The sequence below is a fragment of the Phialemonium atrogriseum genome (assembly GCF_030411735.1).
Source record: "Phialemonium atrogriseum strain 8032-3 unplaced genomic scaffold QBC33scaffold_9, whole genome shotgun sequence".
Lineage (NCBI taxonomy): Eukaryota > Fungi > Ascomycota > Sordariomycetes > Cephalothecales > Cephalothecaceae > Phialemonium > Phialemonium atrogriseum.
The window spans coordinates 960,431-987,783 of record NW_026848146.1 but is presented as its reverse complement, the minus strand read 5'-3'; the positions used below and the strand labels follow the sequence as shown (position 1 = coordinate 987,783).

Sequence of the window (27,353 nt, the reverse complement as noted above, 5' to 3'; positions counted from 1 at the left end):
TCAGTATCGTTGCAACCCATATACTAGATACCCGGTTATGCGGTATTTAGAATTACGAGGTACGACAGCTAACAACCCTCCCCTCTACTACTTTTCCATTATTTCTGCGAGATTCGGCGGAGAGCCGTTAATCACCGTAAATAGACAGCATCCTATAGCTTAGTATTGTTCAGTATCTTCAATTGGGGCTGTATTGCATCTTATTGTCATGGTGTTGTACTTGTTGAAGCGCTGTTGCTGTTATCGGGGCGCTTTACCATGACATCACTCGTACTCCATCATCCTTCCCCAGCTTTCCCCTTTCCTGTCTGATGCTTCGAACAGGCATCTTCTCCTTCAAATACTCGTGCAATATGGCGGCTCTTTCCATGTGCCGCTCTGCCCTGCGTCGTAATGTCGTGCCTCTCAGCCTGGGTCTGTCGGCTGGTGCGATGATGATCAGCAGGCAGACCCCTCTGCGATTCGATTCCAGGCCAGCTGCTAGATCCATGTCGAGTGGGCGGAAAGACAGACTAGATCCCGAGGTTATCAAGCAGCTATCTGGCGGGAGCCTTTCTGGTACTACTTGTTCTGCCTCCCCCTCCTCAGGGCGTCGACTAATTCCGATCAGGCTTCTTTTTAGGGTTGGTTGTGAGCGTCTTCTCCAAGACGCTCGTCCTTCTCGTCGGCTTAAGCATTACCGCCGTTCAGGTACTTTATTTCCCATAGTGTTCGGGACCTCACTCAAAGACTAAAACCTGCCCCTAGGTTGCTTCCCGATTTGGCATCGATATTGTGGGGTGGCTGAACCTGAGAAAACGGGTTGAATCTTCGCGCATCCTCTCATCCCTGGTCAAGCGTCCTGCATTTGGAATATCATTTGGTCTAACCTTTGCGCTATCGGCATTTATGTCCTTCTAGCATATTGTCTTGGTTATGAATCAAACTTTAGTTTAGAAGGCCTGCGTCTCCTTCTCGAGCCATGCCAACGTCAGCGGATCATCCTTGAAGTAGTCCTTCGTCTTCTCAAAGATGTCCACGTTGTAGTCGTTGAGCCATTTCTTCTCCTTCGCTGTCAACAGGGAAGAGTCGATCAGGTTTCTGCAGTATGGCACCATTGTAACGTGTTCGAAGCCCAAATAGGGCTTGTCCCCGAACGAATGTTCCGTCTTCACTTCTCTCACCATGACGATGTTTTCAATTCGAATGCCATACGACCCATCTTCGTAATAGCCCGGCTCATTCGATATGACGTTTCCAGCGGCGAGCGATACCTCGATATACTGTTTCCGAGTGCCGATACCGATAGGTCCCTCGTGGACGTTGAGGAAAGACCCCACTCCATGACCCGTTCCGTGGCGATAGTCGAGTCCCTCTTGCTGTGACAGGTGTGAGTCTTGGAAAATGTGCGTATATCTTTCCAATGTCAAGGGCTTACCCATAAAAATTGCCTTGCCAGACTATCCAGGGCGAAGCCTGTTGTCCCCTTGGGGAATACTGCCGTGTCCAACGCCATGTTTCCTTTGAGCACTAATGTGTAGGCTTTCTTCTCCGCTTCAGTCGGCGTTCCGAAATGGAGAGTTCTCGTGGTATCTGTGGTCCCATCGAAGTATTGTGCCCCTGAATCACAGAGATAGACGGCATTGGGATCGATCACGGAGCAATTTCCCCTCTCGGGCTTGTAGTGTATCACGGCAGCACTAAGAACTGTCAGCCAGTCCAGAAGTGTAAGGGAGAGACAAACTCACTTGGCTCCGGTAGAGGATATCGTGTCGAAGGAAAGGCCGACATAATCCTTCTGCTTCTTCCGTAGCCCTTCAAGCTTATCTGCCGCTTCAACTTCGTCCAAGGTCGCCTTTTTCTCCAGGAGCTGGTGTTCAAGCCACGCGAAAAACTCGATGAGGGCCGCGCCATCCCGGATATGGCATTGTCTCATGCCCTCCAACTCCGTGTCGTTCTTCACAGCTTTGGCGTCGCCAATCGGACTTCTAATCTCTTCGACTAGGTCGTCGCCTCCAAGAGCCAATTTCAGCGCCCACGACGCCTTCGTCGACATCAAATACTGTGTTAGGCTAGCAGAGTCCCCATTAGTTCGAGCAGACGCAGCGAGCGCCCTTGCGTCGTCAAAGATAGCTTCGTAGGGCTTGACTGTGACACTGTTCGCAGCTAAATAATCCTGGCAGTCCTTGCTGAGCTTGGCGATGTCAACGTACAAGGTCGCAGAGCCTGGCGTGACGATGGCATAGGAAAAGAAGACAGGATTGTAAGGGATGTCGCTTCCGCGAAGGTTGAAGAGCCATGCAATCTCGTCAAGCATGGACACCACAAAACCGACCGACTTTTTCTTTTCGAGTTCCTTGCGGAGATCGGCCAGCTTCGATGCGACGTCTTTCCCCGCATATTTCTCAGGTAGAAGAATGACAGGCTCGCTCGGCCGAGGAGGCTTGGCTTTGGCCCAGACGAGATCTACCAGGTTCTCGGCAACTGGGTCGAGGCCAGCTCCGCCACCCTTCTTGATCTTCTCTGATAGCTTCTCCTCCGTAGAGCTCGAGATGAGAGTGGGGTCGACGGCAACAACCTTCCCTCCTGCAGACTCGTCTGCAGTCCACTCTTGCCATGTCGGGACATCTTGCAAGCCGGTCTTGAGGAGCAGCCAGTTATTGTCCAGTTGTTTGGCAGCCTGGTTGAAATATCGGCCGTCGGTAGCTAGGGCTGCCTTGTCGAGAGTGATCACTGCCGTGCCCGCCGATCCAGAGAACCCGCAAATGAACTCGCGTCGCGCATCGCACGCAGCAATATATTCTGAGGCATGGCTGTCTTCCGAGGGAACAACTGGGGGGGCTTGGTGTCAGCACGCGACCAACTGGATGCGGGGGCGCACGCTCTCTGAGTTTTCTTACTATAGACGTCCACTTTGCGCTCTTTCATCAAAGCCCTCAGCTCTGCCAGCCGGCTGGTCGTGTCCACGGTCTCCATGGTTATGAATGGTGCCGTTGAGGTTGAGAAAGCGGCGGCGCGGGGTAAAAACGGTGCGGATATCGTAAGTCTGCCTGCAAAAACGAACCTCGAGGATCTGGTCTTAGAAGGCCGAACAAATTGTGCCACCGGAGTCCCGAAAGAAGAAGCGAAAAAAGGGCGCGAGCATATATAACGCATGGAGGGTGCAAGAAACAGGGTGTCTCGTTCCTCGTCTTCAACCCCTCGTCCACGATTCGGCGTTGATAATTAGTTCCTTGGGCACCCCAGACTCCTCCTGCCGGATTAGGTAGCTGGCAGTTAATAGGAGAGGGGCTAGGTAAATTCCAGTTAGTATGGAATGCTTCGAATCAGCTTGCTTGGGCCAGAAGTCCAGCTACAGGTGCAGACCTACTAGTCGATAAGGTACCTTTGTAACTCAGGTCTTCCATGGAGCTGGAGGTTAACATCGGGTTGAGCTGGGGTGGTGGGGTGGGGCCCGCTGGCCCACGTCGAAAGCTCTGCTGCGGATAACTGCATCTGACTCTACATTGCATATACAGTGACCTCAACCTTCTACCTATCCGACTTGGGCATCAGAGCTATCACCTCACCTCACACTGACAACCGGTCGTTAATGGCATGAACTGTGGACGGCGTAAACAAAAATGACAGTTTCGGCTTCAACTAAACCGACAACTTAGATTTCCATCCTTTGTACGGGGTTAGCCACGGTGGCGGCTGCTGTTCAAAGTACCTACCTATCTGATATATCCAGCCATAGCATGCTCGACTGTTTGTCAAGATGGAACAACTCCCATTACCATCAAGCCTGGCTGAGGTGGAAGCTGTAAGTTCATGCCAAGGGAAACACGCTTGAGCTCAGGCTAACGACTCTGGTTTTAGTTGATTCGGGCTCTATATGAACCAGCTCCGCCAGAAAGTATTTCGAAGATCCAGGATGTACTCCACAGACTCCAGAAGTCTGGAGAAGGATGGCAGCTTGCCCGGAGCCTCCTCGCCAGCACTGACGACAAAATCAAGTTCTTCGGTGCCCTGACCCTGATGGTGAAGCTCAACACTGAGAAGCAAGTATCCCGATTTCCCGTCGCTTCCCTTCAGAGTGCTGACCTTATTCACAGCTCAGCCTTGAGTGAGAACGATGCAAAGGAGCTCCTTCAGAACCTGGTTGGTTGGCTTGTCCGATCTTTGGAAGACGGTTCTGGAACCTTGGTGATTAGGAAGCTCTGTTCTGCCTTAGCAACCTATTTTATCCATTTCTCACACCTCTGGCCGCACTGTGTCCGACATCTCGTCTATTGCCTTGATCTCGGCCGGGCCGTTCCAGTCGAAGAACTCGACTCCATACCCCCGAGTAGCCAGGTCATTGGTTCCTTAACGGTGGCAAAGTTGCAGGCTGCCCTGTGGTTCGCGGCCTCCTTTGTAGAGGACATTGGGAAGACGGACATGAACTCGTCAAAATAGTACGTCGAGATTGCGACCTGTCCCCTTACTGTATTCGACTCGGTTCAAGATCCGCTAACGGCGTTCAGCAACCAAACCCATGATCGCCTTGCACAGAATGCCCCAGAAGTGACGAGCTTACTTGCCCGCGGTCTAGCGCCGGGCTCCGAACCGGCCAGGGCCAAAATACAGGAGGACTCAATCAAATGCCTCCAGGTAGGACTATCTACCCCTTTTACCCGACTTCAAGGTGGGGAATACTAACTATTTTGAAGTCCTGGATCCTTTACGCGCAGCGTGCTTCATCAACGACCGACATCTTGATCGGCCCTCTTCGAACACTGATCCCACCCACGCTGAACTGTCTCGCCAATGATGATCTGTACGAAGCTGCGATTGAACTCTTCACTGACATACTATCCAACTACTCTGGCTTCCTCACCAAAGAACACTATAGTTCACTTGCCAGCTTGTTCGAGAGCCAATGGGCCCAGGAGCGGTATCAAGCTCTGCTCCAGGGTGACTTCGACTTCGACTCTCTGCAGTTCGGCTTATTCATGCTGGCCTACGGAGACGCCAAGGTTCAAGAGCTTATGGAGGGCTCCGACGCCCAGTCTCAGAACTTCTTGTCAGGTCTTAGCGGACTACTTACTGCCTCGGGTCATCCCGTGGGCGAGGACAAGATCTTCGTGCCCGCTCTCGAGTTTTGGTCTACATTTGTCGAGACCATGACGGACATCATGTACTCATCGGTGGAAGAGGATACGAAAGCCTGGATGCCCAAGGCTATGGCGCACGTCATGCAGGTTGTCGCCAATTGCTGGCGGAAGATACAGTATCCTTCGATCGAGGTCTTCGCAAGTTGGGATTCGACAGAGCGGGTGGGATTCAGCGATGCGAGAAAGGACGTTGCCGATCTTCTCCAGGCTGTTTATACCTTATCTGGTCCTCCCCTCGTTTCTATGTTTGTCGACTCGCTTCTCCAAAGCCTTCCCTCTCAGGCCTGGGCCGAGCTTGAAGCCGCAGCGTTCTGCCTTGGCTCATTGTCTGATTGCATCGCGGACGACGACAAGTGCGACGATGTGCTCTGCAAGGTCTTTGCATCTCCGTTCTTCGAGCTGTTAGGGCAGACTCGGGGCCCAATACCGGTCCGTCTGCGCCAGACCGGCCTGTCCCTGATCGAGCGCTACTCGGACTACTTTGAGCGCCATGCAGAGCATCTTCCCTCGGCATTGAATCTGCTGTTCGACGCCGTTACAGACCCGATACTGGGAGGTCCGTCCGCCAAGTCTATTTCCACGCTGTGTTCCTCGTGTCGCTCCATCCTCACGGGAGAGTTGGGCGTGTTTCTGGGGCATTACTCGGCCATCCGCACTGGCCAAGTCATTGATTCTCTCGCCGAGGAGAGAATTGTCCTTGCAGTAGCATCCATTATCCAATCTGTTAAGGTTGGAGCTCAGAGATTGCAGGCTTTCGAGCAGCTGTTCTCTCTCATCAGGGATGACATGGAGCGATCTCTGCAGCTAGCGTTGCATCCGGAACTGCTTGACCTTTCCGACCCTCTGTTCAGGAGAGGTTTGGAGTCGTCCCAGGTACAGGTGGTGCCATCGGCAGACGAGGTCTCGCTGCAACTATCGCTGAGGGCTCTTAGATGCCTCAACAGCCTCGCCAAGGGGATGCAAGACGTCTCGGAGGGTCCTATTGACCTGGACGCCCCATCAACAGACACGAGGAGTGTCGAACTAACGGGGATCCACAACGAGATTCTTGTAGCCATAGATCGAATCCTGACCACGTTCTATGGTAGCGGGGAGGTGGTTGAAGCTGTCTGCAACATCTTCCGCGCCGGCTTCTCCGAGACAGAACCAGGGCCATTCGTCTTCCCTCCGGACACGATCTCGAGCTTCTTCATCAAGCAGACGATCAGGACACCTCGAATAGGAACGCTCCTCCTCACCGCTTGCTCTTTTGTAAGCTCTCTCTACAAGGGACCCAGCGTCCATGTTAGGGACAACCTGTCGAGGTTGTTGCCATGGGTCATTGGCCTGCTCCAATCACTCCCTGGTAGGTTCAGGTACCTATGGTTGCAGTTAACTTCGTTCTCTAATTAACCAAACTCGCAGAACCTGAAGCCGACACCGAGCTGGCTCCCAATAGTATCGACTTCGTCCACCGAGTCATGGTAAAGCAGCCAGAGGTTCTCTTCAGTTTGCAACCTGCATCATCTCTCGAATTCTTTCTCCTCTTTACCTTGAAGGTCCTCAACGGACGCCAGCCCCTGCCCAAGAATGCAGCGACAGACTTCTGGGTAAGTCAGCCTCCCCAGAAGAAAGACACCATCCGTTTTGTCTCAACATGCTAACCCCCCGGCTAGACAGGATTTATTACCCTGAAGAGTGAAGATCCCTCGACGCAGGCCTCGATCACCGCTGCCATGGAACACCTCGGCCCCCTCATTGCCCAGTCCCTGGTGCAGAACATTGGCGGTAACGCTTCGCGCAGCGAGCTGGACAGGCTCAGCGAACCGCTCAAGAAACTCGTCGTCCAACAGGCTCGTGCCAAGACATGGCTAGAGCAAGCTCTATACAGCGAGTCCTTCCCAAGCCCACATGTCTCCCCTGAAGACAGGACACTTTTCTTGAAAAAGATCATCAGGTAAGTCGAAGGACCATTAACGGCACACCAAGAATTAAAAAATAATGTTCATCTGACATTGTTTATCTAGTTTAAGGGGTGGTCGGCCAACGAACCAAGTGGTGAGGGAGTTCTGGCTTGCCTGCAGGGGATCCAACTTTGCGTATGTGTCGTGATTGGAATACAAGGTTAGAAGGAGTGCCGGATAAGCTCATATGGCCGGTTGTTCTCCCACGCCTCCTGCTTTGGATGCCTCTGGATCTCCCGAGACATATCGTAATGGGAAAATGGGGCACACAAGGTGGTGAACCGACCGTGGAAAGTGTGGAAAGCTGGAGGAAAGACCCCCTGTGTCATAAAGGCTATAATAGTACAGGTCTGTTCTTACAGATACGGGGAAAACGGAGAGGCCACCCCGGCGTCATAGTCCCACAGCTGATCTTACAATCTTCATCGTCTCCCCCGCGCTCTCCCTAGCCTTCACGGCGCCCTTCTCCTGCACGTCGTCCAGATACCTGCCACCATCCATCTCCATAAACTCGTGATACCTCTCCCTAACGCCCGCCATCCCGCGTACAACCGCATCCGCCACCCTCGCCTTGAGCGCCCCGAGGCTCGCGCCCTCGAGCTCCGCCGCCAGCTCCTCGGGGCCCCTGCGCCCGTCGACCTCGAACAGCGAGAGCAGGCGGAGCAGGTTGGAGACGCCCGGCCGGGCGTCCGGGTCGTACGAGACCGAGTTGGTCATGTCGGTCAGCGCGGCGGAGACCTTGCGCCGGATCTCGTCCTCCGAGTCCGTGATCAGGATGCGCGAGCGCGGGTCCGCGTGCGACTTGGACATCTTGTGCGTCGGCTTTTGGAGGGACATGACGCGGCGGGCGGGTGCTGTCGGGGGGGGTTGGTAAGGAGGTTGTGCCAAGTTTGGATATATATATATATATATAAAGTAGAAGAAAAGGAGGGGCAAGGGGTGAAGGGGGTTGAGTTGGGAGGTGAGGTTGGTGATTGAGGGGGCAGGGAGAGGAGAGAATCACATACAGATGATTGTCTCTGGAAGGATGAGATGTTGCCCGAAGGCGTGGTTGAAGTTTGTGGCACACTCCCGCGCGAACTCTAGATGCTGCCGTTGGTCTTCGCCGACGGGGACGTGAGTTGCTCTGGTGATTGGCGGGTTAGAGCTAGAGAGGGAAATCAGGGGCTCGAGGACTACAAACCTATGCACTAGAATGTCGGCGGCTTGCAGGACAGGATAGGAGAAGAGGCCGAGCTTGAGCGAAGACTTCGCCTTCTCGTCTAGGAACGACGTGTTCTCGGACAGAGACAACTTGCTCTGTAGACTTTTCAGTAAATAAAAACCGGGGTATCAAAAATAGGTAGTCACAATGGCTCCCCACCTTCCATTGTGTCATGCGAGAGAGGTATCCCACAGAAGCAGTACAGCTAAGTATCCACATGAGCTCCGAATGGGCCGGGACCTGTGGCGTGGTATGAGCATCTCACGTCGTCTCTTTTTCTCCCAGGGCACCGTTGCAGGGCTCACCGACGACTGGTAGAAGATAATGGACCGGTCCGGATCCAAGCCGATGGCCAACAGCGAAGCCATCATCTCGCGCTTCCACTGCCTCAGCATGGCGGCCTGCTGGGGGACCGTGATGGCGTGGAAGTCGACTATCGAGTAGATGAGCTTGGTCCCCGGAGTAGCCTCATCCTGCATGCGCTTCCATTGCTGCAGCGCCCCGAGGTAGTTGCCCAGATGCGGCACACCTGTCGGCTGGATGCCCGAGAAGACGACCCTGTTGCTGCTGTTGCTCGCGTCACTAGACGCTGCTCGACTATGGCCGAGTCGCCGCAGATTTTTCACAACCTGGGCGGCCAATCCCCGTCTGGTCCCCATTATCCAAGAGACAGGTCGTCAGTCGGTCTTCTTCCCTCCCGTTCCTGCACATACGGGTAGTGAGTGAGTCACCTAGCTTGTGAAGGTCCCTCTCTTATGCCATCTGAGCACGAGAAATTTCTCAAGCGAGACGGGGGCGGCGCTGTAATTTTGGTGGGTTGGGTGGGGTTACAGCGGGTGCCCAGCAGATAGGACGCCAACTCCAACCCTGGGGACGGCCTAAAGACAATCATCCCCTGTGTATTGCCCATGCACTTTCTACCTATTCATGCCACGTCTTGGCATAGATTTTATTTGGTTGCGTTCCTGTATCATTGACATAGGCCATGTATCCATATATACACATGTCTAGTTGCTAGAGTACTTCGAAAAACGTCTATTTGTCTGTACACGTATCTCTTACAGTCTCGAATAGATTGCTAAGAATATGAAGGCCCATTTTATCTCCCACCGGCGTACCTGATCCTCTCGCTGGTAAGGAGCTCTTCAATCTTCTCAACAGGTTTCACCTCGCTCTTCTTGGACTGTCCTAGGTGGGCCCACTTGTCCTCCAGCAGTTTTGACACATCCGCCACGCTGTCATCCATTGCCTTACCAACACCTGTGAAGAAGCTCGTCAGTCAGCTGCCCGGCCCAAAAAAGGTGTAATATATCGCCAAAGAAAGAAGATGGGGTGCAAAATGAAGGGAGAGGACTCACCCAGCTTGCTAAACTCCCACACGTTCGCCTTCATACCAATGCCGTAGTACGCATGCTTCTGCAAGAATGCCAGCCACACCTGCACCGTCTCGGGGTGTCCGTCACGGATCTGGATCAGGCGGCGGAGCGTGATGCGCGAAAAGTTCTCCTGCGACTTCTTGAAGATGAAGTTGCTCTTGGGCACCGTCCACCGCTCCGTCATCCGCGGGAGCGGCACGGGCCCGAACGCCGGCAGGCCCAGATAGTACGCCGCCCGCAGCGCGAAGTCGCAGAAAAACTCGAGGTTGCGCACCGAGTACGACCGCAGCTGTAGGTCGCAGCTCGGCACCCCAAACTCGGCCTCGCGCCGCAGCGGCTTCAGGTACAGCGCCTGCAAGCTGCGCGGGTAGCGAGGATCCTTCGCTTCCGTTGCCTCGGTGGCTGGGTCCGACAGCTCATTTCTATTTCGTGTCAGTCCGGCTTCGCTGCATTGGAGAAAATGGGGGAGGAGGAGGGGCGGAACCGACGTCGTCGATGTAGTGGCTTCGCTTCCGGTCGCTCTGAGAGGCTGTCAGCACCATTGCCGCAGCTTCAAAAACCCCCATCCATTGTGACCTTACACCGACGTATTTGTTCGAACTTGTCCGGGCGGATTTGTGAAGGCATGGTGGACTGGCCGAGCCGTCGCGAGTTGCTACAACGGCGCAATTGGGATTGATTAGCAACAGATTATGGCTAGAATGTGCCATTGGGAGAGAGAATTCCTTACCAGCCGCCTCTGCAACAAGTGCCGTAACGGTCGTAGTAATGGTGGCGCATTCATCTCTGCATGATCTCGTCGGGACCCTCGAATGTTGCAGGAGAGCTCGAGGCTCGAAGGAGATTTTAGTGCCCTGGATGGAGCGTGCCCCACAGTTATCAGGAACGGTATTTATACTGTATATGCACTGTGTCATGATATTTTCACATCCGGTTTTCAAGGATTCAGTTCAGTGGATAGAATGAAGTGGCAGTGAGAAGAGACGAGGTTAGATTTGCAGGTTTTCATATCTAGTTCCTACAGTCTACCTAAGCAACGTCGCTTGCGTATCTCTGCTCAACTTGGTCTGCCTTGACTCGGGATTCTCGACGCGAGAGCTTGTGTGCAGCGGCTCCAATGGGGGAAGCCAGAGACCTCGCAGCACATCGGCGTCGACATGCGGCATCGGCGATTCCTCACGGAGATTAGGGGATAGTCTTGTTCCCCTATCTGGCGGACGCACAAACCAGGACCACAACCATTGTGATCCTGCCTCGGTCGGTTAACACCCGAAGCATCAAAGCTCCTCAGCTAGAGAAGGAGCTTCGAAGCCGGGCAGACGCTTCCACACCTAAGCACATCCTGATGTGAGAGGCATGATTAATATCCCAGGTTAATCCTCTGGCCTCGTTCATTCATCCTCGTCTCCTTCTCGCGAGCATCTTCTTATAATGCGACTTCTTCCCGCTCCTGCTCCGGTCCTGTATCTCGTTGTATTTTGTCTTGAACTTGGCAAGCGTTGTGCCCGATGAAAGAACCTCTTCCACCAACGTGCGCTTCCTCTCCTTGCGGTTCAGGCGGCCGTTGTAGAAGTCGGTCGGGCCCTCGACCAGTGTCCCAACCTGTGAGAATTTGGGGATAGGGTCCTTCCGGGTATCATTTTTGAAATGCTGTTTTCCCAGCGCAAGAACGCCCCGGAGTTTGAGTATTTGGAGATCTCTTTTCACCTGGGGGTCATTGCTTGTTCTCGGCATGTTGAACCAGTTTGTGCCAGCGTTATCTGGGATATCCTAATCTCAAGTCAGCATGTGTGAACGGGACTGGACTCGGAAGCAGCCACGGATTGAGCCTTTCTTTGTTTAATCAGAGTAACTATGAACAAGATAATCATTGTGTTGCAGGACAGGGCTCCCATAACGGGATCGTGTCCCGCGTCATTAAGGTTTGGGATAATAGTTTCATCAGGAGGACAAGGCGAACAGGCATGCAGGAGACCATGGATCTAGGTAGGTAGAACATACCCTTTTCTTGGTTTTGGGGGGTTTGGGAACCCTGACAGTCATGCCTTCTGGGAGCTTTGCCTGTCCCTTGGGCAGCTCAGTTGTACTCACAACTGCCGTCGAGGCTGATGGAATAGCCGACTTGTTTCGGTTCGACGGAGCAGCAACTGGAGAGTCTTGAACTGCGAGACGAGACTCCGCCTCAGACAGGAGCCTGTCGATTTGCTCGTCTGAGAGATCCATGGTTATATCCGACATTGTGAGAAGTGGTGGGAGAAAATTTCCAAAGCAGAGAGCTTGGGACTGACGATATTTACGGAGGAAAAAAAATAAGAAGAGGTCGGACTAACTCTTTCTCCGTGGGGCCGACTTCCATGTCTTTGAGCCACACCGTCATTGCCAGTTGGCAGCGGGTTGGGTTAGGCCGTCAGAAAACGACACTGCTGCAGAAGTCTTGGGCTGAAGCAGCTGTGACGATTGCAGGTACTGCGCCACAGTTCGTTGTCCATCTCCGCGCTGATGCCCAATCTCTTGGTTGACCGCTCGCCCGCACAAATCGTCATCCTACATCCCCCGTCACGCTCATTGCCTTGGATCTGAAAACTCCAAAATCCATCGAGGTCGCCATAGACAAAGCCTATAAGAAGGGTATGTACCTCCTGCACCTGTGATTCTCTCCCTGGTGCGCCGATTTCACATCATCCCCAATAATCTCACCAATCAATTCGTTCCCCTCTCGCTGGAGCTGAGTGGCTCCCGCTTCGAGGCACGAGTCGTCAAGCACAATCTAACTCCAGTCATTGGTTTCAGCTTGGCCCAGTGTCTGGCCAATCAACCCCCCCAATCAACTCAAACCTGGAAAGCTGCGACTGTGGTAGACGACCTTGTCGCGCAAGTAAACAAACTATACAAGTCGTCGCTGCCTTGTAAACAGAATCTGGGAAACCTAATTCTCAAAAGTTAAAACAGTCATTCACGAGAACCCGCAACGCCGTATATCTCTCACGCCGACAAACACCCCGTCTTTTTATCCGCTCCACAACCACGCAACCTTCGCGCCCAGCTATCTGAGATCGCGATAAACGAACGATCCCCACCCCCACACCCGTCATCATGGATCCCCAGAACCCATCCTCGGCGCCGCATGGCCAGCAGAATCGGCAGCAGCCTGTATATGATACCAGCCAGGGTGGCCATTATGGTATGTCACACAGCCCGCATCCTCCTCTCATGCGGCTTTCCACTAACCCGCCCTACCGCGAAACAGGAGCAAGCGCAGCGGTTTGTCTTTCCACCTGCAACCTTGATGAAGCGACCGTCGCACTAACCTAGCACCGACAATACAGCTATCCGCGCAAGGATTCGCACCGTCAGAGCTGTACACCGGGACGTGGGCAAACGTGCACCAGGGGCTCAACGGGCAGTACAAGGACATCCTCACGACCTACTGGCAGCAGACCATCAACCACCTCGAGGGCGATACCCATGACTACAAGCTCCACCAATTGCCGCTGGCCCGGATAAAGAAGGTCATGAAGGCCGATCCCGACGTGAAGATGATCTCGGCCGAAGCCCCAATTCTATTTGCCAAGGGCTGCGACATTTTCATCACCGAGTTGACGATGCGTGCTTGGATACACGCCGAGGAGAACAAGCGACGCACCCTCCAGCGCTCCGACATCGCCTCCGCCCTGGCCAAGTCCGACATGTTCGACTTTCTTATTGACATAGTCCCACGGGAGGAGGCCTCGACCCATGCCAAGCGCAGTGCCGGCCAGGCTGCTTCCGCCGCCCAACCCGCCCCTGCCCAGGCGCTCCCCGGCCAGCACGTCCCAACGGCGCCCAACCATGCGGGCCAACATCCCATGGCGGCAGCCCAATACGGCATGGGAGACCACGCCCTGGCCGCCGAGGCCGACTACCGCCAGCCACAGGGCATGTACCCGGGCCAGGTCCAGCCAGGCGCCCCGCCGCCGTACGGCCAGCCGCAAGCCCCGATGTATGGGGATATGGAGGGCATGTATGGATACTCGACGATGCCGCCACAACAAGTAAGCTCCTAATCTCAGCCTTTCCCAGCGTCCGCTCGGGCCATCCCATGCCACCCCATCCATCCCATCACTTCCGTGCGCATGTACATGGACACGTTACATTCGACAAACTCGGTCAATGGTGAAGTACTAACCTGCTTCGAGTAGAGCGCCTAGAAAACGCCAACAAGCAAAGAATCGGAGGTCCCCGAAGATGCGGTCCCAAACAAAGCTGTCGAACACGCGAGCCCCGGGGCAGCGGATGGCAAAGTGGCTACCATCTTGGCAAGGTTCCTGGAAGAATGGGGACACAAATCGTATACCGGATGAGAAGTGGTTCCTTTGTTTCTTTTTTTCTTCCTTTTTTTTTTCGCAGGGTTCTGAGTATGGCGTAATAAGGGGTAGATCGGGTTGGTTATCGTTGCCTCTGTATTTTCAAGACGAGTATATTAAGGCGGATCAAGGCGTTCCCAGCCGCCTGCCTTGATGAAACGACGATCCAGCGGGGCCACTGGGTTATGAATTACATCCGAATTGACAGTCACCCACAAGCAAACCCTTGTGCCTGTCGCCGCAGAGGCACTCCAGGGGAACAATGGAAAGGGGTTGAGTGATTTGATGCCTGTGGAGATTTAGGCGCCATGGTCGCATTTTACCTCAACCCGAAGCGTGATGAGAAATTCGCCAACGTCGCAGGGGCAACTGATTGAGTGAGTCTGAGTTTGAAGACGGGAGGTTAGTTCCAATGCCTGGTGATAGGTGCTCTCGAGGGCGGCGCTTACTTCTCAAGGAGTACTGGACCGTTGATCGCATCAACGCGGCCGTATTTCTTGTTTCGCGTCGAGACATCGAAGAACTCGTCGTGGTTATCCGACTGCAGGAGAGCAACAGTCTGTTGGAGCTCGTCGAGGTTCTGCTCCAGCATGAACGCGTTCTCCAGGCTGCTGACGAATTTTGTCAGGTATTGCACGTCCTTGGCCATCGCGGTGACGGCATTCGGATTGATCTTCTTGACTTCGGGAGAAAGGGGTAGAGCCTGCATAATGTCAACCGATGTTCTCGACCTGCGCGCAACGCGGCCCGTCACTTACGAGTATCTTATTGGCAGCATGACTGAGGGCATCGAAGTAGATGAGCTCTTTGATCTCCCTAGGAAGACCTAGGAGGGTCGATGTCATGATGGTGGAGAGGTATCGCGTTAAGGTCTGCATATAGCTGCTTGGATCTGTTGGGGGTGAGGATGCCATCCTACAATACGATGTTAATGATGAATCTGGCCGGGGTCAACAATCGAGGTGCTGTCACTAACCAGTCATATTCAGCAGTATCGACAAGGTCATCAATCTTGGAATTGACCAGCTCGAAGATGCGCTTTTCCGCCGTCTTTTTGTGGTTTCTAAACTTCTCGGTAGATACCAGTGTCACAGGCCCGCCGGCCGATGTCGATGAGCGCGCTCGGATTAATAACTGTTCAAGCTCCTGACAGGCTATCTCGAAGTGCTCGAGGTTGATGAGGATCTGCACAATCTGGCCCAGATACTGCGAGTTCAGTCTCTCAACTAGAGACTGACAGACCTTCTCCGTCAAGAGTTCGTCCAGCGACTAATCGAGTTCGAACCAAAGGTCAGCCTCGGTCAAGATATGCAATATCACCACGGCCACCATCTTACCTTTCTGAGGGTCTCGTCTATGACGTTCGGGTGCTGGAAATGGTCGTCTGAAAAGAAGTAGAATTGGTTCAAGAAGTTGCGGATATCGATGCAGCATAACGGATACATCTGGGAAAACGGCAATACGCAGGGGAAACTTGTTGGGGGGGGAATGATGTCAGTCACGGAAGTCCGATGGTCAGTGTCATGGTGGGCACGTACGTGAGTTCTTCGGCGGACTTGTCACTGGTGTACCAGCTGACGTTGAGCACCTTCTCATACTCCTCGACCGAGTTGATAGCCATGGGCATATAGTCATCGGTAGATACGATCTTGGAATGGAGTCAGTAGCGACCCCGCAGTTGGAGGGATGGGGAAAAAAACCTCTTGGAAGTCATCGCTGAAACGCCGCTTGAGCAGTTCTGCATATTTGTAGAAGAGGGTGAGCTGGAAGCTGTTCAACATGGACACCGAATAGCCCCAACCCTCGAGTAGTGTCAGCAGATGGTAAGAATTGGGCGGAGGGGAATCAAATTACCTCCATCGTCTGTATGAAAAGCGCAACGACTCCCTTGATATTAAGGAGTATCTCGGCGTTGCTGACTTCGTTGAGAGCCTTTGTAATCAGAGTTATGGCAGTATGACACATGGAGTCCCACAGCTCATCGACCTAGCAAGAGCGTTAGCTACGGTGCCTCATGCATGGTCTGGGCGAGAGCACTCACATCTACCGAGGAGCGGAGTTGGGGCGCACGCTGCATCGTTGCCTTCTCTATAATGGCAAAGCCAGCAATTCCCTCTAGCAGACTGCTAAGGGACCTGTCTTCATCATCGGATACGAGGTTGACGGTGTTAGGTATGAGAAGATCCTTTTGCTGCCGCCTCGTTGCTGCATAATCCGAGCGGAACTTGTCGCTCTGGCCCAGCGCCGTGTGGATGTGGAGAGCTTCGTATAGCGGCGTGAAGTCGACCTGAACTTCCTCATTGTCGAGGACGTCATACTCACTGCTTTCGTCAATGACTAGTTCGATGGCCGAATTCAGCTTGAAGTGGCTAAGGTATTCGTTCGCTTCAACCCGTTTCCTCTGCCTATCCCTTCTCTGTTCCGTGTGATAAAATGCCACTTCACCGAGGAATTGGGAGGTCTCTCTGATACGGTAGAGCCAGGTATTCAAGTCGGTCATCACAGCCTCTGATATTGTCTTCTGTGAAGCCGGGATAGACTTCTGGATCAGGTCGGCCAGTCTGTACTGGGTGGCATATTTGTTTTGTATGGTCGGAATCAAATATTCGTTTTGGAGGTCGTCCAACGACTTCAGGGCCGCGTAATATTGCTTCTTGCGGATCAGATCGTGTGCATTGTTGACTGCATGCAAGGTCCTCAGGGATTCCTTCAGGGAATCGGAGACCTCTGTAATGTTCTGGCGAACCGCACGCGTGTCTACAAGACCCTGCTTCTGTTGGGCCAACTTCTCCGTGCTCGCCTGAATAGACTCGTTCAACTCGAGGATCTCGGCCGTCAGGGCGACTGTTCCCTCCCGCACTTTCTGAAGCTGGTTGACAGACCCTAGGAATTCCTCGTGCTGGGTCAGGCTAATGCGCTCGATGTCGGCCTCGCGATCCTCGGCATAATTGGAGAGGCTTTGGACGAGCGAAGACGCCCTGCCGCTTGTCGTGGCGTCTTTTAGGACCGGGATGAGCTGGCCGAGGAAGTCGGAGTCCGAGGAGGAGAGGATTATCTGCGGATACTATCAGCATGTGAGCAATGGTGTATTTCGTTGGAGGGCTATTACCTGATCCACGGCGGCGCCATAGTCATCCCACGTTTGAGCTTTTCGAGGCATCCTGTATCATGGAATGGGAAATATTTAAGTTTTCCACTTGCAGAAGCGTGCATAGCCTCCGCAGATGGATTGTTTACTCAAGGAATTGCCAAAGTTCAAGACGTGAAACTGCGTATGGACGACACATGAAGATGGAATCCATCCGGAGCCCCTTCCCCCAAGGACTTGGCGCCTACAGGGTTCATGGTTCCTATGAATTATCATCTCAGGCCTCCATGTGAACCGTGCATTCTGGGTCCGTGCCTTTTTGGGGACACCCTTGTTGGACCCCAGACTTGGGATTCTATTCCAACCTTCCCGCTCGACCTCATCCGCCAGGCAGGGCACTCTAACAGTCGAAGTCTGCAACCTAGAACCTAATGACAATACTGCATTTGTAGGTGGGTGGGTAGATAGCTGAAGTCAGTATAAATTATCTGCCATCCCCTGCGTGCTGTCGTGGATTGTGCCTCACTTCGACAAGTCTGCAATGGTATGGTCACCAAGTTCCCCAAATTGTTTGGAGCACAAGACCGTCATATTTAGGAAGTCTCGCAAATGAACTGAATACGAGGGCTACTCGAACAATATTTCGAGGGAGAAGCCAAGCGTAGGAGCCATCCATGACCCACCCAAGTCCCCGATGCCTCACAAGAGTATCTCAACTCGGGACCTTCAATCCTTGAGAATGGCACGTGCTACCAATTCGAACCCCTTTAAAGCGCCCGCACAGCGCGAAATGGGAGAAGAGAGAGCTTGGTAGAAGAGCCAGTGCAAGGAATACCCTCGAGATATTGCCTACACTTCTAGGTTCTCTTGCAACGAATGTGCCTCGTTCCTCTGCCTCGACGAGGTTTGGCATATCCCCCCTAATTTCCACGGATGGCTCTGTTCATATAATGAGAGTGGTGTCGTAAAGGATATAAGCTTTCTGGGCGGAAGAATCCGAGTCAAGGAACTTGGTTTCAAGGTAGGTTAGATATATAAGTCAGGATATTACGAGGGGGCCAGGTAGGCATCAAACTTAGGTAGCTACCCCTTTCCCTACCTTCCTAACCTATCACCTAGATACCTACTTAGGAAGTATGCTTTTTATGGATCGTTTCATGGCTAGGTAGGTAGGTCTTACTGGTGAGTCTGATTTCCATCTTAGATCCCTTGACTACCCACCTACCTTCCTAAGTGATACAGTTCTTTGAACGCCGAGGGAGAGGATTCACTGCCAACCCCGGGCAAAGCCGTCTGATGAATAGGGTTGAGGTTAGATGATTAGGTGCGCCACTAAGGTTGTGGTCTAAGGTCGTTCTTCCTCCCACCTGTCCAATGCCGGGTACCTCTCCTGAATTGACTTGCGGAACACTTGCGAAGTTAGATGGTAAGACGCATCACTACACCCAGAAAATAGGTCCTAGTCTATGGTCGTTCTTCCCACCTACCCAACGCTAGGTTTCTCTCTTGAATCGATTCAGCAGAGCATCCTTGGACTTGGGTGATTAGACGCAACCGCACTTGGGAAATAGCTTGCGGTCTAAGGCTGTTCTTCTTCCCCCCTGCCCAACGCCGGGTTCCTCTCTCCAATTGACTCGGCATAAACTTCAACTCAACAGGACTTCGGCTTAGAGAATATCGACTCTGCAGAACATCGATCTGCCCTGGGCATCTAGATTTTCGACTCTACCTAGGTACCTACCTCAGGTACCAGTCCAGTCTACGTTCTTGTCGTTGCTTCCTTCCTGATTTGGAGCTCCAACCTTTCTCACGATAGGTCCTTCCTTACAGTAGCTCCTTCCTCCAACTTGGATTTCTTCCAACGACTTCCATTTTTAGGGAGAGCTAGCAGTTCCCTCCTGGTCAACATTTCTTTCCTTCTCCCCAAAATTTCCTTCACCCATCTTTCCCCTTCTCCCTCTCTCCCCATCTCCCTCACCTCTCTCTTCCGTTCTTTTACAGTTGACTCGACTTTCCTCCACCTATTACATCCCACTTGGTCTTCCTGTCAGGCTCTATCAGCCCACAGGTCGTCATTACTTCTTTCTCTCCGAAGTACTGACAATCAACGTGTCTAAAATGGCACAGGCACGGGAGAAAGCATTCAATCCTCCCTCCCCTCACTCATCCCCTGGTGGGGCAGACTCCTACAAGCATGAGGGCACTCCAGACACCAGACTCACGGCATTCTCCCCAGATGAGAACTCTGTGAGATCTACCAGGTTCCTGAAGCCTTTGGTTCTGGGCGCCACAGAGCCATTGCCTCTTCAGTTTACGGCTAGACAGCCCCATCAGACCCAAGGTTACAACACTTCCTCCATCTTGGTTGGAAAGGATCCCTTTGTCTCCTCCAACACTCCTGGAAAACCCGACCACCAGAAACTGTCTCCTACTGCGTCAGCCTTCCAACCATTCTCGGCTCCACTGGTCGCTCGAGGTTCGGCGGCGACCATCCCGCCTCTGAGCGTATCGTCAACTTCGGGAGCCCATCATGGCCCTCAGCTGGGTATCGCGAGCCTTAGCGCAGACCAAGGACTGTCCCGGTATCTCCTCGTCACCTCCAATATCCGGAACGTCTACCCGGATGATGTCGACACTTTTCTCATGGTTCGTGTCTCTCAGCCTAGACCTCGGCTGCGGGATGTGACCTGGCTAATATATATGAACCCAGCAATTGCAACAGGTTGGGTTTACCTACCAAGGAAAGCGACAGGTCCACAGACACAACGGCAAGGTGTACATTCGATTCACTAACATCCGGGATGCTATAATGGTCCATGACAACGCCCATAGAAGCCCCCTGGGCTGGCAGATGGACTACATTCGACCGGGCACGCGTCATGTATGTCTGCTTTCGTCGAGAAACTGTCAGGCTTGTCTCACCTAACTTGGTTCTAGATCGTGGATCCCGGATTCCCAGATGACACTATCAATGATGGCTTGGTCTTCCTTGAGGCAGTGATTGGACCGAGTCTCAGTCATCCTGCTGCACATATTGGAGCAACAGTGTACAACCTCCTTCGAGCTGAGGCAGACATATTTGCCTTCATCCCAGAAGACACCTCATCTAGCCGGTTGACACTCCGTGTACTGATCGAGTTTTGTGACATGGAGGAGACTGTTACCATCATCAACAGGTTCGACCACTTCACCGCCGAGGTACAAGCCCCTTATTCACTACCTATTCAACTAGCTAGCTAAGGCTAACCAGTATTTTCGCAGGGCATCGAACTCTCCCTGGACCTGTACAAGCGCAGTACCACACCTCCACAGCGTGACAGTTCCGAAGGACTACCGGCGCTCCTACCTACCGCTCCGCTTCAGGGTATGTCGTCAATGACGTCTCTCTTCCATGACATGTCCTTTGCCAAGCCGTCCCAACCCACTGGAGGTCTCATCAACACAGACCGCCCAAGACCGGTACCTCTTGGGCTCCATGTCCAACCTCAGCTTCCAATGTGCCCTGTGGTCTATCAGAACCCATTTTACACTGGTGCACATTATATGGTTGATCCCGTTTCGACTCGCAACCCAGGCATGATGCCACTGCCCAGTCACTTGCCGGCTTTCGGATCATTGTACCATCCATCGAACCACACCAGTCTTGTCCCTATTCATGGCGACTACTCGGGTGGCAGACCCATGCACAACTTTGGGCGTTTCGAGGGGCGTCGGCAGAATGCTATGCGAGTTAATCGGTCGTCCCCATACTGCAATGGGGCAGGTCATCACAATCACGTCGATGTCAACCGTATCCGTGAAGGCACTGATGTCCGAACAACGGTTAGTGATTCAATCAAGTGTTCTTGGAGTTCACTGTGCTAAACTGAGTGGTCAGATCATGCTCCGAAATATCCCCAACAAGGTGGACCAAGCCATGTTGAAACGAATCGTCGACGAGTCAAGCTGGGGCAAGTATGACTTCATGTACCTGCGCATCGATTTTGCCAACGATTGCAAGTGAGTTTTGCCCGCCCCTTGGCAACATACCTGTTTACTGATAGATCCAAGTGTCGGATACGCATTTATCAACTTTGTGGATGTGAGTACTCCCAATGTCCTAGAGATTTCGCCTACTAACCAAGACACAGCCTCTAGACATCATCGACGTGAGCCCCTGTTGCCTACTCCTGGGGATTAATTGAGCTAACCTTGTGTGCAGTTTGTCAATGCTCGAGGAAACCAGCGGTGGAACTGTTTCAAGAGCGACAAAGTCGCCGAGATTTCCTATGCCAGTGAGTGTCGCCTTTGAGATCATGAGGAAAGTCCCATGCTAACTGTTTATAGCCATCCAGGGCAAGGACTGCCTAGTCCAGAAATTTCGCAACAGCTCCGTCATGCTGGAAGCTCCCCATTACCGGCCCAAGGTATGTAGCTGGCGCTCTCGGCAAGGGAGCAGAATGTTAACGTTGGTAGCTTTACTTCACGTCCAATGGACCAGCGCCTGAGCTTGCGGGCCAGGAAGAGTCATTCCCCGAGCCCGATAACCAGTCGAAGATGAAGCGCAGCTGCGAGAATGCGGAGCATGTCGGTGAGTATTACTGTCACGATTTCTTGGTGTGGCAGATCTGACACATGTCTGGAAACAGGGCTCTTCACTCCGAACGCCGGCCAGCACTTCCGTGACGAACAACGCCGCCGCCGCTCTCAATACGACCGAGGTACCAGACTCGCAGCCCTGGAGGAGTTCGATTACGAAGCCTCCATGCAACGTCTCTACGTGGGCCAGTGAGCCTTTGGATACACCTGCGGACATACATAGGGCGTCGAGCAATTGTATCTTGACAAAGATCTCGCAGACAACGGCTACCACTGTCATGAATCATGCATGACCTTGGTTTTCTCGCTATCTACAACAGAAATTGTTCTGAGGTGTACAATGTTTCCATCCTAATAAACCCCCCTGATATCCAACAGCTAGGTAGCCATTGGCCCTACGTCGCGATATCCAGCCAACAAGGACACCCCAGAAATGCAGCATTTCTTTCTTATTGGCAGGTTTAACAACCCCCCTCTCTTTGCAGGAACGAAGATTTGGCAGTCACGGTGGCGCTCGGTATTAAGAATCGATTGGTCTAGGTCAATGTGGCCATATTGAAGGTCATGGCGAGCTAGGAAAGACGGTGACATTCAAACCCGGACAAGTCATTTTGCTCTTGGAGCCCAGATTGAGTTGGCTTGGCTGCTTCTTCCCAGTATTCTTTCTGTATACTTAGATACCCATACATGCTCGAGAAACTCGGAGGCGCTCCCTTCGCTAGCTCCTTACAATGGCAGTCATCTGCTAAACTACTCCTCCCACCTCGGCCTTCGCGGCACTTGCCTTGTCCGAGGGACGGCGCCTCGATATATGAAACCTTCAAAGGGCTTCAACGGCATAACTAGGTACCCAATTAGATTGTACTCTGGTCACTCGGCCGAATTTTGAACTGGCAACCTCAGGTGAGAGGGAATGATTGCCTATAATACTCTTGTCCCAGGACTACTCAACTCGGATCCCCCGGCGGATCCTCAGGCAAGGCAGGAAGTGGCTTTCTGGCACTACCGTGCTGTGAAAAAGTAGACCGAGTCGATGAGTGCCTCAAGGGCTCTGTATGCATAGAAACGTCCGCGGGGTCTCCATCTCCGTCCCCTTCTCCATCTCCGTCCCCTTCTCCATCTCCGTCTCCATCTCCATCTCTGTCCCCGTTCCCGTCTGAATTCACGTCTTCGTTTCCGTGGGAAGAATGTCTCTCATCGGGGGCTCCCCGGGCTCTGTGAGCAGCCTCCGACTCGGACCGGGCATCGGTGTGGGCGCCCTTGGTGGTCCGGGGGGGCGTGTCGTCGAGCTCGGGCACGTCTTCGAGGAAGCTAGCCTCCCCGCCTTCCTCTTCTTCTTCCTCCGCCTCTTCGACGTTGATCGAGGGCGTGACGCCCCGGCTCCGGGCGTACTCGGACGTCGGCGTCAGGGGCAGCGTCTTGTCGCGGCGCGGGCCGCCGCTACCGCCGCGGCTGTGAGTGTCGGGGGATTGCGCGGGACTGGGTGACGAGGCATCTGCGAGAGCGTTGTGGTGGTGGTGGTGACCTGGATGCTGATGCTGGTGCTGCTGTTGCTGTTGCTGTTGCTGTTGCTGTTGCTGGAGGGCCAGCTCCAAGCTGTTCCCAACGTAGCTGCGGCTGAAGATGACGAGGACGAGGCAGCTCAGCAGCAGGACGGACTGCAGGATGGCCATGCGCTTCTGGAAGACGACCTCGTCGGCGAGGACGTTGAGGCGGGAGCTCAGAGCGACAACGTCGCGCTGAGACTGCTCGCGCTGGGACTCGAGGGCGATGACGGTGGACTGCCAGATCTGGTCGTACTGCGTCCGCACGTTGCGCAGCTCGGTCAGGACCGTCTTGTTCAGGTTGTCAAGGAAGGCGTCGACGCGGCTGAGCTGCTTCTTCTCCATCTTCCGGAGGGCCTCCTGGAGGAAGCGGGACTGGTCCTCGATGTATTGGAGGGACAGGGACGTGTTGGACTCGAGGAGCTGCAGGCGCTTGGTGACGGTCTTAAAGAATGACTCCTGGACGGTCGGGGAGGCTGACTGCGCGCTAGAGGCGCTGGTTTTGTTTTTCGACGTGGGGTGTGCTTGAGAGGTGACCTTGGCCGTCGGCGCTGATGTCGTAGGCTCCGACGCATTTGTTCCTACAGACTGTTGCTTCAAACTCGTGTCTGATGCGGTGGCATTGTCGGCCTCTACCTTGGCTGACGACGATGGCGACGAGGACGTAGGAGAAGCAGCATCCGATGAACCCGAACTTGCTGGGGTCGTCGTCTCCGTCGCGGCCTTAGTAGTAGGAGAACCGTTAGTCTGAGTGGCTTCACTCAGATTAGACGTTGACTGTGCTGTCGTCGTAGACATCCTGGCACCGGCATCAACTGGAACCGGCGATTCCGCAGTCGGCTGGCCCGTCGTCGGAGATCCAGTTGCGCAAGTTTCACGCGACAGCTCGAACTGGAAAGGGGGATACCACGGTGACAGTCGCATTTCCTTGACCGAGTCAGCCTGTTGAGGGATCTGTTCTGTAGTATCTGATGGCTGAGGTGGCTCCACGACCGGCTCGATTACTTGACTAGTATTTGCCGCTGCCTCCTGAGCAGGACTGTCGATGGTTTCTTCAATATCGTCGTCATCTCGGCCGCCTTCAGGCTCCTTCCAAGAATCAATCATACGAGTCCCATGGACGCGGAGAAGCGAAACAGGGCAGTAATACTCGTTGCCGTAGTGGGATAAGAACTCTATCCGAATATACTTGGTATAGATCTGCGGGTGTTCGACCAAGAAGGGCTGGATATCCCTCGAATTCCGGGCGTCGAAGGTACCCAGCTCTACCCACTTGTCCAGCTTGACGGGGTAGCGGGCACTGACGCTGACCCTGAATTTGCGAATCATGCTGGAGAAGAACTCGAAGTTTGCAAGTACCACGGTGTCGATGAGAATGTCGTCGCTCAGCTCGACGATGACAAACTTGTTCTTGGTATGGCATTCAAGAAGCATATACGAATCCTTGTTCTCGATCAAGATTGCCTTGGAATTCTTGGCGTCCGGGCTGGTCTTGAGCACCGTCGCCCCAGCGTCGAACGAGGAATAAGAGAACCGTTCCTTGCAGGTCTTCCCTGCGTCTTTGCTGCGGTAGTACTGAGTCTTGCCATCATCGTAGAAGACCTGATCTTCCTGCGCCTCCGCGGTGCCCGGTGGAGCGCCCCCGGGCTGCGATGCGGTCAGCTCGGAAACCTTGTCGGACAGTGCGTCGAAGTCCAGCGATATCTCTCCATCGTCCCCAAGGGCATCGAGGTCGCCATTGCCGACCCCTGGATCCCTGTCACCCCTCTGTTCTCGATGCTTCCGGCCCTTTAGGTCGGTAGGGTCCTGCCCGGATTTGCGTAGCATCATCTCCTTCCATTCCTCAAACGACATGAAGGAATCGGTGGCGAGATCCTCCTGGACTTCGGCATCGTTTCGGGCCTGCAGGTCCGCTCGGGAGCCTCCTTCTTTCTCTTCATGGTCTTGTTTCTGCTCGGTCGGTGGATCTGGAGAGCTCTCGTTGTCCGAGCGGGAAGCAGTGGGCGTAGATACTGATGGATGTCCCGACTCGGTCGCTTGCGGGTCGGTCGACGCAGCTGAACTCGCCCAGGAGGTTCGAAGGCATTGCTGTGGGAGGGTATGGGTGATATAGTTGATAGTCTTCGATTCACATGCTTCTGGGGAGGTCGGCAGGGGAATGCTCAAGGTTATCTCGTGTCCTCCTTTGGATGCATGGTCATGGACCTCGGCGAGGGCTCTAAGGTTCAGTAGTGCCAAAGCAAGAAGCGTCTCCCACCCCCCGAGTTCCAAACGCATGGTTATCTCATATAATCAAATGATCTCGACATCTGTCCATAGCGTATTGCCAAGCTAGGACCGCGGCTTTGGAACAGATCTAAAGAACCTTTGGTTGCTCCCACTGAGGGCCGCGATGGTAGGCGAACGATGGATTGAAGTTAGCGGGAGCGCATTGGCCACCCTCACATACTAGCCCGCTATTAATATCGTGGGGCCTCATGTGGCTTCGACATCTGGGGAATAAGCTGACAAAAGGACAGCTTGCAAATCGGGACCCAGGGCAGCAGAAACTTGCGTGGCTGGATTGCTGTTAACCAATGTCACAGGCACTACACTACCCCTCCGTTCTCGAAAGAAGGAGGCTAGTAGCATCTACATTTTGCTGCAACGGCACGCTGCACCTGGGCCGACTGTTTTGATACCATGGAAGCAGGACGAGCTAACCTAATAAGGTATCTTGCTCAGGTAGTCCTGATTAGTGTGTAGAATGTCATGTCTCTTGGAGGGCACAATGGTTAATTACAGCTGGTGGCCTCTGGTGGCCTCTGGAAAGCCTGGGAAATCCGGTTCGTAACCAAGTTCTCAATACTTCTTCACCTTCAGGATAGAGGCATTTTTATGCGGAACCCTGACACGGGTAAGTACGTTAGGCAGGTAGGCGGGCAGATCAGGTCGGCCGCTCTTGGCAGAACTGCAGTCTCTGCAGCTCTGCACCTGGCGTTCTGGAAGAAAGGAAGCGAAAGCGGCTACTGCAGAGGGAAGCAGTGCCTCGTGGTTGCAAACCCCACTTTCACCATCCTTGTATCGAGCCAATGGAATTCTGGGCCAGCCTCATGAACGTTGGGACAAACGGGTGACGGATGGGAGGGGAGGCCGGGGTGGAAGGCCGTATCCCGGTAGCCAGTAGGAACCCTGGCATGGCGGTGACCGGTGATGTATGATGCCTGCTGGTCTGCAGGAGCCGAGTTAACAGGAGACGCAAGCAATCATCTCTGACCAGTCGTCCTCGCAATCAGGCAATAGAGCTCTCTGTCTACCCGCACCCCCGCCTTCCGCGGTCTGCGACATATATGTATACATCATCAAGTTGCGTGGATACAGCAGGTGCCACTTTTTGCCAGACAAAGTTGTCCCAATATCAGGTATGGCTAGCCGGTATGGGCAAAGAAAATGAAGATCTGTACATGCGTAGTCCATTCCAGTTCCTGTCATGATAGGTATCCATCCTTCAGGACACCTCGAGATTGTTGGCCAGAGCAGGTATATACTTACCTACCCACCTAAGGTAACAGGTGCGTTCTACTTTACGGCCCTGGGTAGATTGTTTCAGAGAGGAGCAACCGGAAAGATTGCCCTCCATGGAGATCACGTGGAACGAGCTCAAGGAAAATATCGGAGGTTGGGAATGCAGCAACAGCAGGGTCCAGAGGAGGAGGGCTGGCAAGGGAGAAGGAGTGAAGCACAAAAGCGGTCTAGGCTGGAGCTACATACTTATCATATTAGGTAAATACTTGATGGTGGGGTAGTGCGCCTGGGTGCTCTTGACTCGGCTAGCTTTTGACCCTATGAGAACTTTGGCAACAGCAGGAGATTCGCCTGCCCACTCTTCTCCTAGGCTCTCAGATCTTTGTTCACCAGCAACAACTGAGGTGTCTACCTACCACCAGCAGGGAGGGGTAAAATAAAAAAAAACCTACCCACCTCAATCGCCTGCCTCCATTCTATTTTTCTCTTCTTCACACAACAATTTTCGCCGCCTACTTCCGCCCCCAATCCCTACCTACCTAACCCTTTTCCCTTCCCCTACCGCATCTCCCCCTCTCCTCTTCCGCACTCCCGATTCCCTCACATCCGTCACTCTCAATCCTCACACCTCTCCCGACTCCCTGGTTCCCTCCTTC

General features: G+C 53.5%; 8 protein-coding genes across 8 annotated transcripts; 4 read left to right on the top strand and 4 right to left on the bottom strand.

Moving 5' to 3' along the window:
• Positions 1 to 81: 81 nt before the first annotated feature.
• Positions 82 to 1,325, top strand: QBC33DRAFT_535661 (uncharacterized protein). Its single transcript, XM_060427642.1, has 4 exons — positions 82 to 270; positions 325 to 558; positions 611 to 690; positions 748 to 1,325. Exons 2-4 carry the CDS (start codon positions 354 to 356, stop codon positions 898 to 900), a joined length of 438 nt encoding a protein of 145 aa, XP_060284855.1. The 5' UTR covers positions 82 to 270; positions 325 to 353; the 3' UTR covers positions 901 to 1,325.
• QBC33DRAFT_535658 (putative Xaa-Pro aminopeptidase P) lies at positions 487 to 3,369 on the bottom strand. The gene is made up of 4 exons (XM_060427641.1): positions 2,880 to 3,369; positions 1,728 to 2,811; positions 1,418 to 1,679; positions 487 to 1,358 (listed from the first exon to the last, which is right to left on the bottom strand). The coding sequence occupies exons 1-4, from the start codon at positions 3,133 to 3,135 to the stop codon at positions 933 to 935; spliced, it is 2,028 nt and encodes a 675-aa protein (XP_060284854.1). The 5' UTR covers positions 3,136 to 3,369; the 3' UTR covers positions 487 to 932.
• A 53-nt stretch (positions 3,370 to 3,422) lies between these two features.
• On the top strand, positions 3,423 to 7,541 carry QBC33DRAFT_535654 (armadillo-type protein). Its single transcript, XM_060427640.1, has 8 exons — positions 3,423 to 3,784; positions 3,841 to 4,022; positions 4,077 to 4,418; positions 4,488 to 4,614; positions 4,674 to 6,462; positions 6,522 to 6,706; positions 6,773 to 7,053; positions 7,124 to 7,541. The coding sequence occupies exons 1-8, from the start codon at positions 3,740 to 3,742 to the stop codon at positions 7,206 to 7,208; spliced, it is 3,036 nt and encodes a 1,011-aa protein (XP_060284853.1). The 5' UTR covers positions 3,423 to 3,739; the 3' UTR covers positions 7,209 to 7,541.
• QBC33DRAFT_470298 (Tryptophanyl-tRNA synthetase) lies at positions 7,357 to 12,105 on the bottom strand. Its single transcript, XM_060425178.1, has 13 exons — positions 11,642 to 12,105; positions 11,130 to 11,410; positions 10,371 to 10,473; positions 10,222 to 10,295; positions 10,129 to 10,161; positions 9,623 to 10,062; positions 9,375 to 9,524; positions 8,974 to 8,995; positions 8,570 to 8,912; positions 8,424 to 8,504; positions 8,244 to 8,359; positions 8,068 to 8,186; positions 7,357 to 7,914 (listed from the first exon to the last, which is right to left on the bottom strand). Exons 1-13 carry the CDS (start codon positions 11,876 to 11,878, stop codon positions 7,454 to 7,456), a joined length of 2,460 nt encoding a protein of 819 aa, XP_060284852.1. The 5' UTR covers positions 11,879 to 12,105; the 3' UTR covers positions 7,357 to 7,453.
• Positions 12,106 to 12,273: 168 nt separating this feature from the next.
• QBC33DRAFT_385552 (putative nuclear transcription factor y subunit C-4 protein) lies at positions 12,274 to 14,063 on the top strand. The gene is made up of 5 exons (XM_060424101.1): positions 12,274 to 12,515; positions 12,581 to 12,821; positions 12,888 to 12,901; positions 12,967 to 13,671; positions 13,816 to 14,063. The coding sequence occupies exons 2-5, from the start codon at positions 12,734 to 12,736 to the stop codon at positions 13,816 to 13,818; spliced, it is 810 nt and encodes a 269-aa protein (XP_060284851.1). The 5' UTR covers positions 12,274 to 12,515; positions 12,581 to 12,733; the 3' UTR covers positions 13,819 to 14,063.
• Positions 14,064 to 14,302: 239 nt separating this feature from the next.
• Positions 14,303 to 17,143, bottom strand: QBC33DRAFT_577609 (exocyst complex subunit Sec15-like protein; the record flags this gene model as incomplete). Its single annotated transcript, XM_060430992.1, has 10 exons — positions 14,303 to 14,366; positions 14,433 to 14,686; positions 14,742 to 14,898; positions 14,960 to 15,252; positions 15,321 to 15,456; positions 15,522 to 15,631; positions 15,684 to 15,785; positions 15,838 to 15,969; positions 16,025 to 17,038; positions 17,093 to 17,143. The coding sequence occupies 10 exons, from the start codon at positions 17,141 to 17,143 to the stop codon at positions 14,303 to 14,305; spliced, it is 2,313 nt and encodes a 770-aa protein (XP_060284850.1).
• Positions 17,144 to 19,152: 2,009 nt separating this feature from the next.
• On the top strand, positions 19,153 to 22,133 carry QBC33DRAFT_607308 (RNA recognition motif 2-domain-containing protein). Its single transcript, XM_060432339.1, has 11 exons — positions 19,153 to 19,717; positions 19,782 to 19,952; positions 20,009 to 20,269; positions 20,333 to 20,893; positions 20,949 to 21,070; positions 21,122 to 21,152; positions 21,202 to 21,219; positions 21,273 to 21,345; positions 21,398 to 21,477; positions 21,527 to 21,641; positions 21,700 to 22,133. Exons 1-11 carry the CDS (start codon positions 19,190 to 19,192, stop codon positions 21,840 to 21,842), a joined length of 2,103 nt encoding a protein of 700 aa, XP_060284849.1. The 5' UTR covers positions 19,153 to 19,189; the 3' UTR covers positions 21,843 to 22,133.
• A 463-nt stretch (positions 22,134 to 22,596) lies between these two features.
• On the bottom strand, positions 22,597 to 25,470 carry QBC33DRAFT_577607 (UNC-like C-terminal-domain-containing protein; the record flags this gene model as incomplete). Its single annotated transcript, XM_060430991.1, has 8 exons — positions 22,597 to 22,698; positions 22,816 to 23,307; positions 23,338 to 23,757; positions 23,830 to 23,970; positions 24,010 to 24,084; positions 24,127 to 24,147; positions 24,184 to 24,272; positions 24,303 to 25,470. 8 exons carry the CDS (start codon positions 25,468 to 25,470, stop codon positions 22,597 to 22,599), a joined length of 2,508 nt encoding a protein of 835 aa, XP_060284848.1.
• Between the last annotated feature and the right edge of the window lie 1,883 nt (positions 25,471 to 27,353).

What these genes read in the sequence shown, in the direction of transcription:
- QBC33DRAFT_535661 (XM_060427642.1), top strand. Translation starts at nt 354, where the DNA reads ATGGCGGCTCTTTCCATGTGCCGCTCTGCCCTGCGTCGTAATGTCGTG. An exon ending in ATCTGGCGGGAGCCTTTCTG is followed by an intron (nt 559 to 610) that starts GTACTACTTGTT and finishes AATTCCGATCAG; the next exon opens with GCTTCTTTTTAGGGTTGGTT. An exon ending in TAAGCATTACCGCCGTTCAG is followed by an intron (nt 691 to 747) that starts GTACTTTATTTC and finishes ACCTGCCCCTAG; the next exon opens with GTTGCTTCCCGATTTGGCAT.
- QBC33DRAFT_535658 (XM_060427641.1), bottom strand. Translation starts at nt 3,135, where the DNA reads ATGCGTTATATATGCTCGCGCCCTTTTTTCGCTTCTTCTTTCGGGACT. An exon ending in ATATCCTCTACCGGAGCCAA is followed by an intron (nt 1,680 to 1,727) that starts GTGAGTTTGTCT and finishes GACAGTTCTTAG; the next exon opens with TGCTGCCGTGATACACTACA. An exon ending in TGGCAAGGCAATTTTTATGG is followed by an intron (nt 1,359 to 1,417) that starts GTAAGCCCTTGA and finishes CACCTGTCACAG; the next exon opens with CAAGAGGGACTCGACTATCG.
- QBC33DRAFT_535654 (XM_060427640.1), top strand. Translation starts at nt 3,740, where the DNA reads ATGGAACAACTCCCATTACCATCAAGCCTGGCTGAGGTGGAAGCT. An exon ending in GCCTGGCTGAGGTGGAAGCT is followed by an intron (nt 3,785 to 3,840) that starts GTAAGTTCATGC and finishes CTCTGGTTTTAG; the next exon opens with TTGATTCGGGCTCTATATGA. An exon ending in GACATGAACTCGTCAAAATA is followed by an intron (nt 4,419 to 4,487) that starts GTACGTCGAGAT and finishes AACGGCGTTCAG; the next exon opens with CAACCAAACCCATGATCGCC.
- QBC33DRAFT_470298 (XM_060425178.1), bottom strand. Translation starts at nt 11,878, where the DNA reads ATGTCGGATATAACCATGGATCTCTCAGACGAGCAAATCGACAGGCTC. An exon ending in GAAGCCACTACATCGACGAC is followed by an intron (nt 10,063 to 10,128) that starts GTCGGTTCCGCC and finishes GACACGAAATAG; the next exon opens with AAATGAGCTGTCGGACCCAG. An exon ending in CTCGCATGACACAATGGAAG is followed by an intron (nt 8,360 to 8,423) that starts GTGGGGAGCCAT and finishes AAAAGTCTACAG; the next exon opens with AGCAAGTTGTCTCTGTCCGA.
- QBC33DRAFT_385552 (XM_060424101.1), top strand. Translation starts at nt 12,734, where the DNA reads ATGGATCCCCAGAACCCATCCTCGGCGCCGCATGGCCAGCAGAATCGG.
- QBC33DRAFT_607308 (XM_060432339.1), top strand. Translation starts at nt 19,190, where the DNA reads ATGGCACAGGCACGGGAGAAAGCATTCAATCCTCCCTCCCCTCACTCA. An exon ending in GATTTTGCCAACGATTGCAA is followed by an intron (nt 21,071 to 21,121) that starts GTGAGTTTTGCC and finishes GATAGATCCAAG; the next exon opens with TGTCGGATACGCATTTATCA. An exon ending in CTCCCCATTACCGGCCCAAG is followed by an intron (nt 21,478 to 21,526) that starts GTATGTAGCTGG and finishes TAACGTTGGTAG; the next exon opens with CTTTACTTCACGTCCAATGG.